This window comes from Pelodiscus sinensis, chromosome 1, assembly GCF_052426305.1.
Source record: "Pelodiscus sinensis isolate ZL-2025 chromosome 1, ASM5242630v1, whole genome shotgun sequence".
NCBI classification, from domain to species: domain Eukaryota; kingdom Metazoa; phylum Chordata; order Testudines; family Trionychidae; genus Pelodiscus; species Pelodiscus sinensis.
Window position 1 is genome coordinate 46752075 of NC_143052.1, and position 19078 is coordinate 46771152.

General features: G+C 41.1%; 1 protein-coding gene across 1 annotated transcript in view; it reads left to right on the forward strand.

Annotated features, from left to right (window-relative positions):
• CTTNBP2 (cortactin binding protein 2) overlaps positions 1-19078 on the forward strand; it is a 188569-nt gene that overhangs the window by 54913 nt on the left and 114578 nt on the right. The window contains 1 exon segment of the mRNA XM_006122544.5: positions 18327-18551. Coding sequence (XP_006122606.3) covers positions 18327-18551 — 225 coding nt within the window.

The following is a 19078-nucleotide window of genomic DNA, read 5'->3' on the forward strand; positions in this document are numbered from 1 at the left end:
AGTATGTAGAGTGAGAGATAAAAGGTTTTCTGTACCATTAATAAATAAAATAAACAATATTTTTAAAATATTTTTTATTTCATCTTTATCTCATCTTTTTTAATTTCTATTTTTTGTGTGTTTTATAATGTACATAATATATTTGTACAGTAGTACATATATATAATTTATAAATATACATATATTGGGGGTGCGTGCTCAAACATTTTTTACGGATAGGGATATGCGATCAAAAAAGTTTGGAGACTACTGCTTTACAAATCCATGCTGGCTGTTCCCTATCACCTTACTACCTTCCAAGAGTTTGCAGATGATTTCCTTAATTACTTGTATCAGTCCCCGCAATACACGAGGTTCGAAGGGATGCTGGAAAGAATGGGACCAGGACTGGGGGTTTAAAAAATAAAAACTGATTTTATTTTGATGATGACTCTGGCGCCTAATCACATGCGTGGTCGCCAGATAATCATCAGAATGAAAAACAAACAAACCATCAAACAATATAAAACAATTCCCTGAGGCTTTTCTAAATCATAATAATTCTCAATAACTGCCCAGGGGTTAGAAACACTTGAATTCACACTGGTGTTGTTCATAAGTCTAACTATTTACACTATATTACACAAAGAACAGTTAAGAACCTTAACCACCACTATTAAAAGAACTAACACAATAACTCTTAAACTACTGTTACTTGATAGGCAATGAGGGGAACTCAAAAATCAATTGGGATAGGGATAATCGCGGGGGAGAGGGGTTATACCGATTCTGAAGACAGCAGGAACACGAGTACCAGCCACATGCTCACAAACTGTCTCCACTCAGGTCGACCAACTCGAGGTACGCTCAAACAGACTCGAGAGTGGGGGGTACAAGGCGACTGGGTGATCAGGCCAGGCGTTGACACCATGCGATCCCCAGTGTGAGAGGGTTCGGCGGCCTGTTTTATTGCCTGAGGACTTATCATCCCATAGGTTGGTTTTTTCCGCAGTGGGTGGAGAGAGCAGGCCTGACCACCAGTCAGCCCAATGGCTGATCTTTAACTGCAGTGGGTGCAGCGAGCAGGGAAAGATCAGTAATTGACATGCCCTTATATGGGAAGCGCTCCGCCTCACAGACAGAGCCCCCTATACCAGCCTTTGAGGTATGACAGGCTATGGCTCTCCTGCGACGGGCAGCCATTGTTGTAGTTCTGACTCAGACAACTTGCTCCATTATCTTCCCTGGCACAGAAGTTAAACTAACTGGCTTGTAGTTCCTGGCTTGTTCTTATTTCCCTTTTTATAGATAGGCACTATATTTGCCCTTTTCCAGTCTTGAATCTCTCCTGTCTCCCATTATTTTCCAAAGACAATAGCTGAAGGCTCAGATACCTCCTCTATCAGCTCCTTGAGTATTCTAGGATGCATTTCATCAGGCCCTGGTGACTTGCAGGCATCTAACTTTTATAAGTGATTTTTAAGTTGTTCTTTTTTAATTTTATTTTCTAAACCTACCCCCTTCCCACTAGCATTCACTATGTTAGGCGTTCCTTCATCAGACTTTTCAGTGAAGACCAAAATAAAGAAGTCATTAAGCATCTCTGCCATTTCCAAGTTTCCTGTTACTGTTTCTCCCTCCTCATTGATCAGTGGGCCTACCCTGTCATTGGTCTTCCTCTTGCTTCTATTGTATTTATAAAAAGTCTTCTTGTTTCCCTTTATTCCCATTGCTAGTTTGAGCTCATTTTGTGCCTTTGCCTTTCTAATCTTGCCCCTGCATTCCTGTGGTGTTTGCCTATATTTATCCTTTGTAATTTGTCCTAGTTTCCATATTTTATATGACTCCTTTTTTATTTTTAGATCATGCAAGATCTCGTGGTTAAGCCAAGCCAGTCTTTTGCCATGTTTTCTATCTTTCCTACGCAGCGGAATAGCTTGCTTTTTGGCCCTTAACAATGTCCCTTTGAAAAACTGCCAACTCTCCTCAGTTGTTTTTCCCAGTCCTGATTCCCATGGGACCTTACCTATCAGCTCTCTGAGCTTACCAAAATCCACCTTCCTGAAATCCATTGTCTCTATTTTGCAGTTCTCCCTTCTCCCCTTCTTTAGAATTGTGAACTCTGATTTCATGATCACTTTCACCCAAGCTGCCTTCCACTTTCAAATTCTCAACCAGTTCCTCCCTATTTGTTAAAATCAAATCTAGATCAGCTTTTCCTCTGGTAGCTTTTTCAACCTTCTAAAATAAAAAGTTGCCACCAATGCAGTCTAAGAACTTATTGGATAGTCTGTGCCCCGCTGTGTTATTTACCCAACATATATCTGGATAGTTGAAGTCCCTCATCACCACCAAATCTTGGGTTTTGGATGATTTTGTTAGTTTAAACAAAGCCTCATCCACCTCTTCCACCTGGGTGGGTGCCCTGTAGTAGTCTCCTAATGTGACATCACCCTTGTTTTTTACCCCTTTTAGCTTAACCCAGAGACTCTCAACACTTCCGTCTCCTATGTCCATCTCCACCTAAGTACAAGTATGTACATTTTTAATATATAAGGCAACTCCTCCTCCCTTTTTTCCCTGTCTATCCTTCCTGAGTAAGATGTACCCTTCCATCCCAACATTCCAACCATGTGTATTATCCCACCAAGTTTCTGTGATGCCAACAATGTCATAGTTGTATTTATTTATTAGCACTTCCAGTTCTTTCTGCTTATTACCCATACTTCACACATTTGTATATAGGCATCTAAGATACTGATTTGAGCTTGCCTCCCAGTTTTTCCCTGACCCTCCTCTCTCTCTGCCATTATAGCCCATGCTCCTTCCCATTTCCGACCCATTTCCCAGGTCTTCATGTTCTTCACTTACCTGTGGGCTTTGCTCACCTGTCCCCCTCGAACCTAGTTTAAAGCCCTCCTCACTAGGTTTGCCAGTCTGTGTCCAAATAGGATCTTCCCCCTCCTCGAAAGGTGAACGCCATCTCTGCCTTGCAGTCCTTCCTGGAATAGCATCCCATGGTCGAGGAAGCCAAAGCCCTCCTGGCAACACCATCTTCGCAGCCAGGCATTCACCTCTCAGATGCACCTGTCTCTGCCCGGGCCCCTACCTTTGACAGGAATGATTGAAGAGAATACTATCTGTGCTCCAAACTCCTTCACTCATACTCCCAGAGCCCTGTAGTCACTCTCGATCTGCTCAGTGTCACACCTTGCAGTATCATTTGTGCCCACATGGATAAGTAGCATGGAGTAATAGTCAGAGGGACGGATAATTCTCGACAATGCCTCTGTAACATCTCAGATACAGGCACCCGGCAGGCAGCATATCTCCCAAGATGACATGTCAGGGAGAGAGATGGGCGTTTCTGTCCCCCTCAGAAGAGAATCTCCGACCACCACTACCTTACATTTCCTATTCGCAGTGGTGGCAGCAGACCTCACAGCCTTGGGGGTACAAGGCTTCTACTTCTCTGTTGTAGGGGGTGATTCCTTATCTCCTGTATGAAGAAGAGCATAACCATTTCCTAGTACCGTGGAGCGACTTCCTCTGCCTGCTGTGGCCAGGCTGGAGTGGTCCCTGTGCCTCTATGCAGGGATGCAAAAGCTGCTCTATTTCTGGGGATGTTTCTAAGTGGGGCTGCCAGATCCCAGCCTATGTGGGTTGGGAGCAGACAAGCCTATGCAGAGGCCATATGTGGCTGGAACAGCCCTCCATCTGCCGTGGACATGGTACTGCTCCCCAGGTACTGGTTAATGATTATCTGATAAGCATAATCTGTTAATATCCCTTACTCCACAATATGTATCAATACAAATCAATAAAAGTCTGTTGCAACAGTCTTAGTACAAGTAATTATTTTGGAAAAGAAAATCAGAGGAACAAACTCTGACAAAGATGGAAATTTTGGTAAGCAGCCTTAATTCAGTTCCATTGTTTTGTAATAATAATGCAATGTGCATAGTCATGTAGTTGGTGTATGGAAGACTTGAAATTTCTGAACTTCAAACTTGGCAGGTGAATGAAGGAAGAAATTAAAATATTTATTTAAAATAAAATAAAAATGCACTTAATCTTAGTACTATAGATTGTATATTCTGTTATTGATTAGGGGTATTTGTTTAAAATGGATTTAAACAAGATTGTCTTATCTCCGTAACTGATTTTACCTTATTAACTGAAAGACTGTGAAACATAAACTATATTATGCTATTTACCTTTTTTATATTTTAGTTACTTTGGAACATTTAAAATACTATTTTGTCATAGCAGACATTTGTTCAGATTCCCTGATTCTTGTGTACCATCACATGGTTAGTTTTAGTTCTCAAGAAAGCAGTGTAACGTTTAAATTGTCCCAAACTTACCCATTTCACGTTAAAAAAAATTATAAAACATTACTAGTCCTATTAAGTTATAAACCACAGCTACATATTTTTAAAAACGTATTTTTTAATCTAAGTAGATGACAAGTTGGGGTTGGGGAGGGGAATCTCTACAGATCCCTTCTAAAACTTGTAATAGCTTGTACATTTTTCATCCTTCAAGAAGTACACATTATTCTCTAGATACAGACGTATTACAGACTAGCAACTATAGCTCAATTCTGTATCAGTTTTTTGCAGGTGTAAGCTGCATATGTATATTTTTTCAACAATTATTTAACAGTGTTTGACCTCTAAATTACTAAGCAGAATGCTGAAGTAAGGAATAAAAATGCATGCAAAGTATAAAAATATAACACCATATTAGGAAAAAAATGAATGAGTATTTTAATTGCTTCAAACAAATTTACAAGGCGAAGAGTTGAACAAAATGGTAATGTAAAATGTATTTCATTTTTCTATCACCTTCTGTAATCCCTTTATTTTGAAAATATTTTTGTGAATAGGAGCTTTCTTCCTTCGGCCCGGATTCTGCCTAATCCTTCAGTTAAGTCATAATTGTATGTTTGTGGCATTAGTCTGTTGCCATGGCAATAAGTATCATATAACAAATGCAATGCTGCCACTTCACTGCATCAAATAGGAAAAAGAGTCTAAATACTCGTTTTTGATCATTCCCCCTCTCCCCCGATGCTTGCAGCAATACTGGAAAATATTGTACTTTATTCATGTTCTAGGTGCCTTTCCAAAAGTTAAAACAAGTAGTGTCCTTGATACAGGTTGAACCTCTCTGATCCATCAACCTGCAGGACTAGCAATGCTGTTGGACCAGAGAGCCCCTGGACCAGAGAGCCTGAGCAGCTTTCAGTTGGGAGTTGGGGGTAGAGAGTCTAGTGGCCAGCAGCCCAGGGAGAGGGAGTGGAGCCTGGCTGGCTTGGCAAGGGGCAGAAGCCTGGCCCGTAGGGGAGGAGGCAAGGAGCACAGCAGAGCCAGCGGTGCAGCCTGACTAGCAATCCTGGGGGGTGGGATCACAGGCTGGCCAGTAGTTGTCAGGGTCAGCAGTGCAGCCCAGCTATTGGGGCTGGGAACAGAGCCCAGCCAGCAGCTCTAGGGCCAGGGAGCAGAACCTGGCTGGTGGGGCAGGGTGTAGGGAACCTGGCCAGCGGGACATGGGGCCTGGTTGGTAGGGCAGGGACCGTAGCCCAACCAACAGCTACTGGGCCGGCAGCACAGTCTGGTCACTGGGAGCAGAGCCTATTGGGCCAGCCCTGGAGCCAGGACGGGAGCCCAGCTGGTGGGCCAGGTCTAGGGCTGGCAGCCAGGAGTATAGGAATGTGAAACTAACCGTGTACACGGTTACACGCAGGCTCCCAGGATGTGCAGGGAGCTGGCTTTGCGTGCACTAGCTCTCGGGGAGCTGCCTGCCCCTTCACATGTAAATGCATTTTAACATCCATAGATGGGAGCCAGCCAGAGGTCTAGAGACCTGACCTCTCCCCGGTCTGGCAAACTCCCTTATTCAGGACTGGTCAGGCACCACGGGTGTCGGATCAGGGAGGTCCAACCTGTACAAAAAGACATCTCCATCCCATGTTGGGTTTAACTGCCCTGCTATGCACCCAAAGCCTATGTGCAACATATCAAGATCACGAATTGTCCAGTGAACAACAAAAAAACTTTTCATCTCTCCTGACCTTAAAATTTATGAAACTTTTCATAGATGCCAATTCCATAACCAAACCAAATCCTTTAACTTAACCCTTAAAAAAATTGAGAAAATGAATGAGCATGCCTCATTCCCTAAAGGTCAGCCAAACTGTTTTTGTTGGACCATGGATAGGAAGCAAATTCCATAAGCTCTAGGATTTGGATCTGGGAGTAATTAGCTGTGCAATATTTGTTTGTGCATGGCAAATTACTCTTCTATTTGATTGTCAGGTAAATGTGTTGCTTAATTACCAAGTCTATTTGTGGACTTTTAAGAGTCTCATTGTTTAATTCTGTAAATTTAAATTGTAGCACTAAGACAAAACTGTGGCAATGTCCATAATGCTATAAACAAAGGGAAAGTATTTACCCTTATTGTTTTGCACAGGAAAAATATGTTTTGTTTATAATCAGTGAATTGTTTTTGTTTCTCAATCTTAAATCACTTAAATTATTTGAGAAAACGTATTTGCAATTCTTTACCATTAACAATAAATTATCTGTATTAATTAACATGAAAATTCTTTTGTTGTCTCTGAATAATGAAATACCTTCCAAAATAATATATACCAATGTTAACAGTGTCTTCTGCTACTCTGAAAGACTTGTCAAGCAGGAATTTTTTCCAGGAGTATTTACAAAAGATGTTTGTTTTTTTCAGTTCTTTGTTGTAATCTGTTTCAGTGTTTGGGATTTGCCTCAAAACAGCATAAAAGTGTTAATTCACAAGTTAGATTTTGATTTTCTGGATTATCCAGGATAATTCAAATGGAAATCAGTGTGTAGTTTGCCTGTTGATGTAGAACCATGTTTCTCAAACTTTTAGGCTTGCTGCCTACCCCACTCAATTCAAACCTTTCCATGGATTACCAGCCAACCAGCCATGATGACAAAATGCATATACTTATCTCTAAATACCTTAAATATTAAATTATTCATATTAGGCTACTGGAGCTATACCATAAGGGAGCATATATAACTGGCAAGAAAGGAAATATTAATATTCAAAATAATTAAACAGTTTAAGCACTTCAACTTTATTGTTTCGGTTTACTGAATTTCATTTTAAATAAAGTAAAATATTCATGTCCAACCAAAAGGTTTCAATGTTGTCTTTATTTTTAAATGGTTGGGAACCTTTTTTGGATTGGGGGGGCCACTAATCCAGAGAAAACGACGAGGAATCCTGTGGCACTTTATAGACTAACTGAAGTGTAGGAGCATAAGCTTTCGTGGGCAAAGACCCACGAAAGCTTATGCTCCTACACTTCAGTTAGTCTATAAGGTGCCACAGGACTCCTAGTCGCTTTTGCAGATTCAGACTAACACGGCTACCCCTCTGATACTAATCCAGAGAACAATCAGTTGTGGGCCACACGAGTGAGAGGCAACGTCCCTAGGGGAGTGAGGGCAGAGAGGACCCATGTTCAGGGCTTCCCACGAGCCAGATTATCTCTTTTGGGGCCCCACAGTTAGTAGAATTTTGTGAGCCCTCCTCGGTTCTGGGGTGAGGCCACAAATGTAGGACTCAGTGTGCAGGAGGGGACTGCCAGGGACTGGGATAGAGGTGTGAGGGGGTCTGAGTGGGAGGTAGGGTGATGGAGTAAGCTGGGAGTAGGGGTCTTGCTGGGAACTTTGGTGCAAGAGGGAGTGAGGGTATGAGGTCTGGACTGGAGGGAGGGTGTAGGAGTGGGCTTGGGGGTAGTGTGTTTAGTCAGGAGGCAAGGGGCAGAAACTAGGGAGGATGCATGGGAGAGGATGGTGGTGTGGGATTTCCTAAAGGGTCTAGTGCAGTCTCTATAGAAGGTTAAAGCCCTCCTTACATCCAGTGCATGCAATACCCTTTGCCTATCACTAGCCCTGCCACTACCCCATTGAAAAAACAAACAACCCTTTCTTCTTGAACCCAGGAAGTAATCACTTGGGATCTCTCAGGCATTCATGTACAGATCTTCTATTATATTTCAGGGCATAAGAATAAGATCATAGCCCTAAAAAAGGTGACTTTTATTAACAAAACAAAAATATATAGTTGGTTGCTAGGTGTTAAAAAGCAACTGATTAAAAACACAATAAAACACAGAATTGCTTCCTTAGGATTCAGCTTTAGTTACAGTTTATAAGGCAGCACATGGACTCAGCGCAGAGGAGTTTAACACATCAACAAAACAAAGACACAATCAGGTTATTTTGTAACTTAAAACATTCCCTATCTACTCACATATCTGCTCTTCCAAGGTCCAGTCCATTTCTAGATATGGCCATCCCTTTTCTGGCATGGGTATCCCTGTGATTCAATTAATCTTTTCTCCCCAGATCCTAGTTTAAAACTCCTGCAAAGAAAAGCAGCAGGCAGATTCCTTTTCAATTCAAATCTCAACACTTTCTTCCCATTGGTTCTCCTGCCTCCCTGCCAACATTTCCTTATCTGGGTTTAACCCCTTAGTTTCTGAATGCTGCAATGTTTAGAAAAGGACAGCACTCCTCCCATCCATAACAGGAGATATTTGACTTTGTGGGGAAGAGTCAAGGCCAATGAGGGGGTGAGATGGTGAGTGTGAAAGTAGACTATACGACATCATTGTAAAAAACTGAGCATTTTATTAATTTAACACCTGTTTTAAAATCATCACACATTAAAAGTTGGCTACTCAAACCTTCTATGAAGCATTGCATCTACAGCCTTCTTGGTGTTAATGAACTTCTTGAATGCAGTGTGTTCATCATTGGTGGTTTCTCTTGTGTCGGGTACTTTCATTCCTCCAACATGATCAGGCAGAATGCAACTTTTCAGAACACAAAATTCTATTCAGTAACTAAAAAGAATGCTCCACTGTAGCTGTTGTGATTGAGTAGCAAGATTAATTCTTACTTCTTTCATCCTAGGAAACAAAGCACAAAGATCAGGTTGAGCCATTAGTGATGATAAAAAAATAAGTTGGAGTCAAATCATTCATTCATAGTATGATCTATACCCCTCTGTCTACAATTTGATTTGCTGGTAGTGTCTCTCTCCACTCAATTGTTGATATTTTTATGACCAAGGTCTGTAAAATCTACATAGAGGTTGAGTAGAATCCAGAAGTTGTTGTATATTTGTAAAAATCAAGTCTGTGTGCTTTTTCAGCTGTCTTAACACACACTTCTTTTCCTCCTCACTTAAGGATTCATTATAAATGCCTTCATTAGTCAATTTCTGGACTGAAGTGTTTGTTTCTTCTAGTACTTTTTTTCTGTGGATTTCTCTCTGATCTGAATTTTTCTTCTGTTGCTGCACAAAGATCTACTACTGTTGTGGCAGCTACCTGGTTAGCATTGTTTAACTATTGACCCAAGTGATTTTCACAGTAGACTTACGAGAGATAATGGCAGTAGTCTTCTCTGAATGTAGTAGCAAAAGTAATCCACTAGCCTCACTACTTAGGTCCATCCCATCTTGGTAGCAGTGATTGCTTTAGGCATCAGCAAATCAAGCACGTTCTTTAGGCAGCACATTTCCAGGGGTAGCATTTCCAGGTAAGCAGCAACCCCTGGCAATGCCCCACCCTGCCCCGCTGATTTTATAGGGCCGTGGGAGACGCCACTACCTGCTGCGCAGTGCTGGCACCATGCGTGCCTGGAGCCTGCTGGCTGCCCTCTGCCTCCTGCTGCTACCCAGCTTCGCTGCCTACTTTGGCCTGACCTCTGCTCTGTGCCAGTACATGTTAAAGGGACAGCAGCTGATTTCCTCCTCTCCTGGTTTCCCACGGCTGGGCCGGGGATGTGGGTCTGGCAGCAGGGGGCGGAGTGGGGCCCGTGGATAGTTCCTCATGGGGCTGGAGCGGGGCCGCTGCCCGGGCGCCAAGGACAAGCTCCACTTGTTTCTGGTTGTCGCCTGCCTCGTCCGCGGCCGCCTGGCGCTGGGCATTTCTCCTGCCTCGTCTGCATGCGGGCCAGGGGCCCGGGGCTAGGAAGGTCCTGGGGGGGAAGCGGAGAGCGGCAGCGCCAGGTCCATGCACGGCTCCCCGGTGGCCCCTTCCCCACCAGCCCGGCTCTTGGACCCCGAGTGCACCCCAGCCTGGATGCCTAGTGAGACTGGCAGGGCAGGGAAGCGGTGGATCCCCTGGTTTCCTGCTCCCGCAGCAGGGCTTCCAGGGGGGCTGGATTCTGCACTGTCTGGCAGGGATGGGCCCAAGAGATGATGAGGAATGGGTCCTCCCTTTGCTGGGAGTCCAGGGCTGGGTTTCCCCGCTCCTTGTGTGGCTCCCTCTCTGGAGTCCTGCTTCCCCAGGCAGCTTCTGCCCCCCTTGGCTGGGGCTGGCCTTGCTGTACTCAGCAGCGGAGGGTGGTCGGGGGGGGGGGGGAAGGAGAGATTCTTGTGCCTTTTGCTTCACCTAGTGCCCAGGTGGCTGGCCAGAGCCTGAGACCCACCCCCTCCCGGCCTGGGCCAGACCTCAGGACAATGGCTGCGCTGCTTCGGCTGGTTCTGAAAAGGTTTCCTACCAAATAGTCTCTGGCTGCCTGGGGCTGGGAACTGGGCTCGTGGGCCTGCAGCCTGAGAAATGCTGCCGGGGGGAAGGAGGTGGGCCCCTTTTCCCAGCCAGGCCAAAAGGTCCCCCCGCCCCAGGTGCCTTGGCTTCCCCAAAACCCAGGAGTTCGCCCATTGATTCCTGTGAGGCCAGGCAGGCTGCAGTGGGGGGGGGGGGGGGGTCTGCCCTCCTTCACAGCCCAGGCCACAGCAGCCCCTGGCATTCTGCAGCCGCCCACTGCAACTGGGGCTGGTGCTACCTTTTTTCATTACAGTGTATCGTTGGACCCAAATTGCTTGTAATTGTGATTTTGTTAAAATTAAATGACTAGTAAGAAATTTTTATTTCACCAACTACAAGTTTTCTGTTTTAATTTTTTTAAAATTTTGAACAGTCAAAAAACAAAACAAAACATTGCAAAGTGCAAACATGTGTAAAAGCCAACAAAAAGGGGGGGGGGAGAAGGGGCCAAAATTTGTTTTGCTTGGAGCGGCAAAAAACCCAGAGCCAGCCATGCTTGGTAGATACTTTCCAAAGCTAGTAGTTGTGCAGCAATTTTAAGACAGCAGCATAGTATTGTTCATGAGAAAGCCAGTGAGTTTTCCCAGGTGGCACTAATTTGAACTTCAATCCCAGTGTATCTTCTATTTTTTCTAAAATATTCAGTCGTTTTGGACTCTGGGTGAAAAAAGAATTAGAATGAAGACGCTAAATATATGACTTTTAAAACGTCTTTTGAAGAGTCTGTACTTCATAGTAGCACTAGTTGGAGTAGTTAGCTCCTCCAGTGTATGTAGGAGAGATTAAAGCTTTCTAAATGTTGTTACAGTCCAGAGGCTTGGGCTCTGTCTAGACTGCATCCCTTTTCCGTAAAAGGGATGCAAATTAGACCTATCGCAATTGCAAATGAAGCAGGGATTTAAATCCCCCCCCCGCTTCATTAGCATAAAAATGGCTGCCGCTTTTTTCTGGCTTGGAGCTTTGCCGGAAAAAAGTGCCAGTCTAGACGCGGATCTTTCGGAAAATAAAGCCTTTTCCAAAAGATCCCTTATTCCTTTATTTTCCGAAAGATCCACGTCTAGACTGGCACTTTTTTCCGGCAAAGCTCCAAGCTGGAAAAAGCGGCAGCCATTTTTATGCTAATGAAGCGGGGGGGCGGTTAAATCCCTGCTTCATTTGCAATTGCGATAGGTCTAATTTGCATCCCTTTTACGGAAAAGGGATGCAGTCTAGACACAGCCTTGGTGTTTTGCAGCTTTTTCACCTAATTTATCAGCATTGGTTTTGGCAAACCAAGCTCGTCCACATTTACTACTTATAGCATCGAGAAGCTTTCCTTCTTTGTGATTCACGAGTAGCCATCTTTCGTAACTGTTACCAACAAAGATTGGGAACTGCCAAGTTTTGGAGGCACTATTTCTTCAGTAGGTACCTGTATTTGTCAGGCTGGTTGCATATAGATACAACACTTGAAACTTCAGTTGACATGTTGATACATTATTAGCATGTTGTTCCTGTTGCTTGGTTTTGAGGCCTTTTAGTGGAAAAATTATTACATTGATTTTTGTCTTCATTTTCACTTTCACCTGCAACATATAAAAGAGAAATGAATAAATTAAATGTTTTGTTAGGAGAATGCAAATTACATCAAAATACACAACTGTGCTAGATTTCTAAAACAAATATGAAAAACGTTAATGTATTTAATTTGAGTCTTGAAAAGTAAGTCATCCTGTAATAATAGGGAAGCTCTCTCATGTATCAGTAACTGGTTAAAAAATGGGAAACAAGAAATAGGAATAAATTACAAGTACTGTATTCAGAATGGAAAAAGGTAAATAGTGGTCTCTCTCAGGGGTCTGTACTGAGACCAATACTGTTTAACATATTCATAAATAATCTGGAAAAATGGATAATTTCAGGTTTTGCACTATACAGTGACTTTAACTGCAGTTTAATTGTACAGCAATAATCACACATTAAAATTTGCTATTTGCAAACATTTTAAAATTAAATGTATAAGATCTATAACTTTGTACTAGTGCAACCATTAAATAATGCTTCAAGAAAGTGAGTAAGTGAAGTTAGGACTGTACATACTGCAAAAGTTAAATGGCATAAAAGTGGACTTATTGACATTGGCAATATCAGATTTTATGACTTGAGGCTCACAGTACAGAGAAGGGAGCAAGAGATAGCAAAGCTTTCACGGTTTATGCTTCTGTGGATATGAGAAGCAGATCTAATATATAACTCATCTACAGATTCTCTTTGTACTTTTCCCACTAGCTTCTCAGAACCTTTAAAAAGTTGTGAATGGAGTAGTATTTGTGAACATTGAGCATATTTGTTTATTTAGGTAGCCCAGAAATTCAGCATTTTGGCTGAATTACTATAATAGATCTGAGGAATTATGCTGAGGTTGTGCCGTCAACTTATTTTCCATAGATAGTCTGTCAAAAAACTCCAGTCATCTGAAGAAGTGGGCTGTGCCCACGAAAGCTCATAATTCCATCTACATGTTTTGTTAGTCTATAAAGTGCTACCAGACCAGTTTTTGTTTTTTAAGTTTATCCTATACAAACTATCTTGGCTACCCCCTGAAGCTTATGTCAATAGTGTAATGGTTGGAAGCTGATCATCTCATCAAATAAACCATGTCTAGCCAGCATTTGGTAAAATTCCATGGTTGCCTTCAGTGCAAAACTTCCATCTAAGCTTTCTTTTTTAGAATTTGGAGCTTTATTTTGAAGACCATACTTGGCAACTCAAGAACGTATTAGATAAATTATAATACATAGATGTTGGTGCAGTGGAGAGTCTGTGTATAGGTCTGATACTCCCAGTGGGACAAGTATAAATTTTGTGTGTGACTGGTCTACTTTACATGCTATATTCTAACATGATAATGTTTTATCACACTAGTTAAATGTTAAATGCCGCTTAAACTGCAAAAAAATCCAACTGTGTAATGCTAAATATAACTATGTGTAGTTATAAATAGTGTGCTGTCTGTACGGTAAATTTTAAAGTATGTAGGGGAGAGCATGCTCCAGAAGTGATTACGGTTGCAGGATTTAGAAACACCAGGTGTCTGTGAGTCATAAAGCTGGACTTGTTTAGAAGCCAGCAAAGGCTATGTTTGTAATGAAAAATAAAACAGTTCTGCAGTAAAAGAACTCATTAATGATTTCTGGGAATAATAGTTAAGATAAAGTGTGCTGATTTAAGTTATCTTCCATTCTGATTATAAGGAAAAAAAGCCAATTATTAGCTTTTAAATATTGGCCAAAAAATGAACAGTTGAGTCTCTCTCACTGCAGTCTATAAAATGACAAATTGTATTTAATGTTCTTTCTCTCTAACACACATTAACTTTTTCTAAATGTGGGGAAATAGATCAGCTTCCAAGAAATTATCTGCTTTTTCAGTTGAATCTGGCAGATGATCTCAAGAAACCTACACAGTATTGTATATTTAAAAAAAATCTGTGGATGCACTCTGTGCAGGCCTCTCCTTGGTCTTAGCTCTCTAGACTGGGAAACATGGAACACTCTGTGCTCTTCAGGATTTCTGTCTCCAGTCCTTCAGTGCATTTGCATGAGGATTTTGGCGCTCTTCTCTCAATGCTTTGAATTACTTGTTTTTCCAGTTTTTTATGGCCTACTGGCCTGATTCCAGGAGTAGGCCAACAAGCAGCATGCGTCTTATGGCATAGTATGCCATCTTATAGGTACATTTGAAGCCTCCATGTCAAATATCTGCTGAGTGACACACTACCTGCTGCTGGCAGAAAGGGCTGCTGGAGACCTTGCATGCAGCTCCAGCCGTCTGCTGCTATATCCAAAACTCCTTATTGGGAGCACCAATGGAATTCCTATGTTGAGCTCTGGTCAAGACCCATTTGTATTTGTACATGGAGCTCTTAAACTTGATGCTGATATCCATGGCAACCTCTGTGCCAATGATCTTTTTATTGGACCCCAGATATATTAGTGGAACAGATTAAATTGATGCTTTGATGAGTGAAGCAGCTAGTCTAAGGAGTGAGGGTTTCTACTTAGTAATAGCAGATCTGATACTGAGTGTGTTTGTGCAGTGGTCCAAAACACTCCTTTATGAGAATGAGGGGCGTTTTTATTCAGAGGATTTGGTTTTTACATACAGGTCTACATCTCTTCATGCTAGAAACCAACAATACTGAACAACTTAGACGCCAGGTATCCTGAAGGATGATCCTGTTTCAAATACTGTATGTGATTAAGCCAACAGGTTCTTGACGTCCTTATTTGCTATGTGCTAACGCAGAGGGAAATCATGGTATCATGCAGACCAAGCCTCTATTTCCAGTCATCTTTTGTTATCCCAAAGGAAATCATATTTGCAAGGCACAACTTCTCTGTTCTCTGTGAAAAGGTTCATATGTCTGTCTACCAATACTTCTGGTAGCAAGGGCAAATCTTCAAGTGATTAAAAATACGAGAATTCAATAGGATCCATATTAGAATGGGTTCTTATTAATTGGCCGAGAGTTCTTATTTTTTTATCAGCCTAAAAACCTGATCTTGGATAATCATTCAGAACCAGGTTATCTTTTACCATTCCAATCAAGGAACGTCTTCCTGACAATGTGGCTTATGAAGAATAGAGCGCTGTAGGCCTCTTCTCTCTGTGATGGTGGTCTGATTTTTCTAAATTATCAGAGGTCTCCAATGGCAAGAAAGGGTATCAAACAGAAAAGGCTTATAATATAGTACAAACTGACCTCCCTTTGTCCTCCCATATGTACTATTTTATCTTTTTATAACTCAAAATTTACCTTAATTTCTCCTAGGCCCATTTGATAGATATTTTGCACTTTCAGGGACTACACTCAGACTAGTTTCTTTACAATTTTTCATCAGATGCATATGAGGCTTGATGCTTTTCAGTCTCCAGTTATAAATTCCCCTCTGTCTGACGTCTTCTTTGGGTCTGCGTAAAATAGTGAAAGTTTTTCCTGAGCTAAATTATACAGACAAGTATAAGGTTTTCTTTCATTTAAGTTCACTGTCCTGCTAGCAGTGAGTGGATCATATTGGGATTATGCTTTTGAGTGCCTACTTCTGAATATACCAGGATATACAGGATAAGGTGGGGCTGCAAAGTCTTTCAAAATCTCTTCTTCAGATGGAGATGGGCTCCTACCTTTGCCTGTTACCATGCCATCTTTCACATATCCACATTTCTAATCCTATCCAATCCTCACTTCACAAATTAAATGGGGGAAAGTTGCTGGTAAGGGTTATTAGATGTAAATATTGGCTTTTAGGCAGCCCAACCAGAAGTTGGATTTTGTTTGAGATCTCTATTTGTGAATGGCTGTTCTTACTGTATTTTATTCAGCCATAACTTGGCTAGCTTGAAATTGGAGGGGCCACGTTGGGTCTCATTCAGTCTAAAGTAAGTCAGCCACTGTTGTTCAGCTTGCCTCAGGATTATTCACTTGCATACAGAGGCATATCTGATAGTTTAGACATATGGGCTATGTGTACACTATGCGGAAGATCGATGCTGCTGCAGTCCATCTTCTGAGGTTCAATTTAGCAGGTCTATTGAAGGCTCACTAATTTAAACTGAGAGGATGCCCCTGTTGGCACCGGTACTCCTACTCCTCATGAGGAGCAAGGGAAGCAGACAGGAGTGCCTGCTGCCTTCCAGCTCCCATTGTGTGGACAGGGATTTAAGATGCATTAATTCCAGCTATGCAATTTATGTAGCTGGAGTTGCTTATCTTACTTTGACCTTCCTTTGTAGTGTAGACCATGCATTACTAAATACTATTGCTTGGGTTCCAGTCTCTAGGGAGTTTTCCTGCCTTATCCCTTGATTCTGTGTTTATGCTCCCAGGGTAAGAGTACATATCTTACTATCATATGAATTTCTTTTTTTTGCGTAGGCTAAATTTTTGAGTAATTTTATGGCAGTTTTAGAATCTGTCCTACAGGCCATTGAGTGGTTAGAGCTGATGTGTGGCAGGAGGCATTCTTCCCATTTGCATTTCAAAAAATGTATATTTGATGGCCTTTTTTTCCCCTGTAGTTCTTGCCTCTCTAGAGAAGAGATTGTTTTTTACTTGTAATTCTGCATATTTAAAAATATCCTATTGCTGGATTTTTCATATTCATCTTTCTCCCCTTGGAGTTTGGAGGGGATTTTCTTCCTGAAGACAATTACGAATTCTAGTTTATTGTTTGTTTTTTAAATCCATGGTTTTTCAGTCACCATTTGTGAGTGATTGCATTAGGGTTTTTTTTTTCTTTCTGCAAAATCTGAACAGGATTGGAATGTTCAAGAGAGAGCAGTTGGATGTCTGGAAGGCAGATAATCCCATTTGGGTAGGTTGGCTAGTTCCTTTTATCGTTAGTGCTACTCCTATTTATTAAACCCCCCAAATAAACAAAAAAAACCTTCCACAACACTCTTGCAACGCTACAAACAACCAATATTGCCTGCTTCTGACTAGGATACAACACTGAGAATTTTGCAAAATAATATTTTTAGATCAGAGAATTACAAGTCAGCATTGATCTGTAGACCTATTCACAAAATGTATGAATACACCAAAAATACCTCTCCTGAAATGGGCATAAATTGTTGATTTGCATGTTGCACGCTTAACTACTTGGGTTAATGAGTAAAAAAATCACTTTTTGTTCTAACCAGACTGAAGTGATAGGGAATGTGAATTTTTTATATAACTTTCTGCAATTTTCTTTTCCATCAGTAAAATACCATACTGCATTTTATGGATATGATCACACATTTAAATAATAAAACTAAGTGATTTGCTGATCATGTGATACTTCCATTGTGTCCTAATACCAGATTTTGTGAAGTGGGAATTTGAGAAATTTGAATGACGTGTATGGATACTCTTCAGCTTTCCTCATTTTTGTTGTAACTGGTCATACTATATGTCCTCTTAAGTGACAATCTGTCAAGCACGTCGTTTTAAAAAATAAACATTTTGGTGTTACAGCAGTTTCCTGAAATACCTTAAAAAGCCATGAAAAGTGCTGTGTCTACACAGTGAAGAAAAACCCATGACTGGCCCATGCAAGCTGTCTCAGGCTCATGTGGCTCAGGCTATGCAGCTGTTTCATTGCTGTGCAGACTCAGGCTTGGACTGGAACCAGAGCTCTGGGACCCTTCAGCTCAAGCCTGGAAGTCTACATAGTGATGAAATAGCCCTGCAGAACAAGCCCCACAAGCTGGACTGAACTTGACAAGGGCCAGCTGCAAGTTTTTCTTTGCTATGTAGACATACCGTGTAGACATCTTTGCTGTATACTTTGAGTGTCATTATTTTTAGTAAACTGAATTTTAAAAAAATGATTCTACAATATCAAAATATAGTTCTTTTTTTTTCTTGTCTGCATAACAGCAACTTTACAGATTCTTCCTTCTATGGTATTCTTGACACCATTCCAAAGAATTAAAATTTCTATACGCAAATGAAGAAATCTTTGCTTGCTTACATTATGCACTGCTTTAATAAAATCAAATCAAAATAAAAAATAAAATCTGTGTAATATGTCTACCACTTCTATTTAGATATAAATTATTAATAAGTGCGCTCGGGTCAAATATTTTTTACAACTCTAAATATTTATTATCCTTTAGATTTACAGCTGATGTGTGCATGGATGTACTTTGAAAAATCCATTAATTATTGTTTTTGTTCATCTCTCTGTTTATATTTTAGGCACGCCGGAAGGAGGTTTTTATCCAGGAACGATATGGGAGGTTTAATCTTAGTGACCCATTTCTGGCTCTGCAAAGAGACTATGAGGCAGGTGCTGGTGGTAAAGAAAAGAAGTCCATGTGTACCAACCCCCTCTCCATTTTAGAAGCTGTCATGTCTCACTGCAGAAAAATGCAAGAGAGAATGGCAGCTCAATTGGCTGCTGCTGAAAACAGACAAAAGAAGGTATCAGAGCTATACATTCTTTTAAAGATTATTATGCATGTTAATATTGTAGAAACACTAAGATGCTAGTTGGTGATAGTATTTTATGTGTAGATTGCTGTTCTGTGAATTAAGGATTGCCTATGAATGAAATGAGATTTAACTGCTACATGAACTATTTATCTATGCAGTTCTAGCTGTGCTGGGTTAAAAGGAAGTACCACATTTGAACAGATATTTCTTTTTATCCAACCCCTTTTAAGCCTAAAATAGCTGCATTTACATAATTTCTGCTTTACGTAAACAGCATAAACTACAGATACCATTTATTCATATATGAGATTAGGACAGAGTAACAATAAACCAAGCAGCTCTTTCTTTTTAATACATTAGTAAAAACATTTTTTTTTAAACAAAGTACATTAATGATTCTTTAAAACATTTAGGAATAAAGTGAGAACTGTTTTGGAACCAAGATAACAAAAAAAAATTACTGGCATATGTTAAAAGAATCCTTTACCATTTTGAAATTGTGTTGATATTCAACT